The sequence below is a fragment of the Argentina silus genome, assembly GCF_951799395.1.
Source record: "Argentina silus genome assembly, chromosome: 1".
Lineage (NCBI taxonomy): Eukaryota > Metazoa > Chordata > Actinopteri > Argentiniformes > Argentinidae > Argentina > Argentina silus.
Window position 1 is genome coordinate 29,982,480 of NC_139655.1, and position 2,537 is coordinate 29,985,016.

Genomic DNA, 2,537 nt, shown 5'->3' on the forward strand with positions numbered 1-2,537 from the left:
ATGAGTCTGTAGTTTGAGGTCATCAATGCGAACTCAATCTGCTCCAATCATAAGAATCACTTCAGCCCATGCGATGTTGATTCTAGTGATTCTAGTTGGATTGTTTAAAGCTAAGCATATTGAAAGTATAACGATTTCTCTGTGTGACTAATTCTGATCACTATAAACAGCTGACAATCTTCAGTGATTGGGGAGTCAGCATCAGTGTTGTGAGTGTGAGCTGAGCTGGGCTGCAGCCTAACCTCCCTCCTGTCTTCTACATCTTCTCTGTCTCAGGTAAAGAGCCTAAAGAGCCTAAAGAGCCTAAAGGGAAGTTCAGCGTTCCTGCTCTGGATGTGAAGGGTCGGCAGCTGGTCCTGGAGGCCAACCAGACGCTGCAGATCCACTGCAGGTGAGTACTGCACCTGCACTTCACACAGGTATGACGCGGTGAGACATGTGTAGGCCAGGGGAGGCAGGTGGAGGTAGAAACCGGAGGACGGGCTCATTGTAATTCATGGAATACGTTGTGTTTGATACCATTCCTTATTCCGTTGCATGCATTACAATGAGCCCATCCTCCGGCTTCTACCTCCACCAGCCTCCACTGGTGTAGGCTTGTTCATGTGGCTTGTGGACCGTGTCCACCAGTCTTTGTATGACTTTGCGATGGGTGAGATGTTTGACGATGTTTTACCATTGACCAATCAGGGGCCGGTGGGAGCTGTCGTGGGCGTTCCCTGTGGGTCTGCCCAAAGATCAGGAGAGCGTGCAAGTGGTGGATTCACGCTGCGGGAAGCGGGGTCAGCAGTACTGCAGTCGTCTGACAGTTAGCCCCGCCCAGGCCCAGCACACAGGCTTGTTCCGCTGCCGATACCAACACCGGACCCGAAGACAGAGCTCCCTCTACGTCTACGTCACAGGTAAGACACTCCAGGTAAAAGACAAGGTAGGCTGTCGCTCCTACAGTAGCAGTCCAACCAAGGCACATGAAACTGACTCTTGGAGAAAAATGGAAATAAAAGCTTTATAGGCTCTTTAAAGGCTCTTTAGTACTGTAGGGTTTTAGACCCAGCCTGTGATTAGTGACAGTGCCCAGGTAAACAGAACCAAAGTGTGGAGTGTGGTCGGTCCTTGTCCATGGACTCCATTCAGGGTACGGACCCAAATCTGTGATTTTGTTATTTGGGTGAACTTTGGGAGCATAGTCCAAACAGGAACAGGTGATCAGTTAAACAAGTGGCAACACTATAGAGTCTATTAAGCTATCTCTATAATTACTGTGGTTATCAGATTGTAATTACGTGCAGATAAGGTGCCTGAAACAATGCTGGCATTTCAATCGAAGGAAACTGGCCAAAATATGTTTGCAATTAGTGTCGAGACTTTGCCGATCTCTGTGTAGTTAATAACGGCCCGAAAATAAATTACCACGTAACCACATGGTATCTGTGGAAGTTCATGTAACGTGACACTGTAAAGTGTCACTTATTGGATTGCAGTTAGGGATATGAAACTGCAATATCTCCCTGTCTCTCTTTCTCACGCCCACTCTTTTCTCTCTCTCTCTCTCTCTCTCTCTCTCTCCCCCCCATTGATGGAGTGGTCAGTCTTCTCTCTCTCTCATTGTTTATATCCTAAGGTTAAACAGGATGCGGTGGGTGCTAAATACAGACCAATGCCAGAGAGCCAATTATATCTAAACACTGTTTGTCCCAACAACACATCCTTCTAAATGACTCTGGCACAGTTTCTCCCCCTGTCTCTTTCCTCAGCCGAGTCTACCTCCCCTCTCCCTCTCGCCTCCCGCTCTATATATAAACCCTTTTTACTTTCGTTTACGTGCTACCTCGGGGCCAGGAATAGCCCAGCTGCTGAAAGACTCAGGCCTGGGCAGAGTTTCCCAGGGCATCAGCCTTATCTGCTCCCCTCAGCCCTGCTCACTGCATCCTGTACTGGGGGGAGGAGGGGGGCGGGGGGGGGGGGGGGGGGAAGGCTGTGGCCGTGGGGGGGTGGGATTGGGGGGGGGGGGCTGCGTCCCCAGTCAGGGGGGGATGTCGCTGTCGCTCCCTCCAAGGTGGCGGTATGGAGGTGGGTGGCTGGGGAGGGGGTGGAGAAGGAGGGGGAGGATGAAGGCAGCTCAGGGGCATCCAGGGGCAGAAGAGCCACGGTGTCTGCCCAGTCTGCTCCTCCCTGTCTTGGCTGGGCCTGTCGCTGGGGAGGCCGGGGCACGGGAGCTGGGCAGGGGTGGGCCAGGGTCACAGGGCAGGCTACTGTTCGGCCAACAGGACCCCTGGGGCCCATCAATCGCTCGGGCCGCCACGTCCATTAGGCGTCTGCTTTGGCCGGCCGCCTGCTCTCACCCTCCTCACCCGCCTGGCCCTGCCCCCCAATCGTTGCCTTTATATGGAATCAAAGCAGAACAAGGAAGCCCTGAGTCCAGTAGTCCTTGGGGTACTTTTGTTAAAATGTTCAGAGATTTGCTTTTCCTTGAACAACACACTACAGTAATAAACAATGAGGTGAGCAACACCCAGGCCTTTCAATGGCACGAGAAT

General features: G+C 52.1%; 1 protein-coding gene across 1 annotated transcript in view; it reads left to right on the forward strand.

Moving 5' to 3' along the window:
* flt1 (fms related receptor tyrosine kinase 1) overlaps nt 1-2,537 on the forward strand; it is a gene marked incomplete at both ends in the record, with an annotated part of 26,234 nt that continues 23,697 nt past the window's right edge. The window contains 3 exons of the mRNA XM_083682520.1: nt 1-4; nt 277-391; nt 691-902. Coding sequence (XP_083538646.1) covers nt 1-4; nt 277-391; nt 691-902 — 331 coding nt within the window. The remainder of the gene's footprint in view (nt 5-276; nt 392-690; nt 903-2,537) is intronic.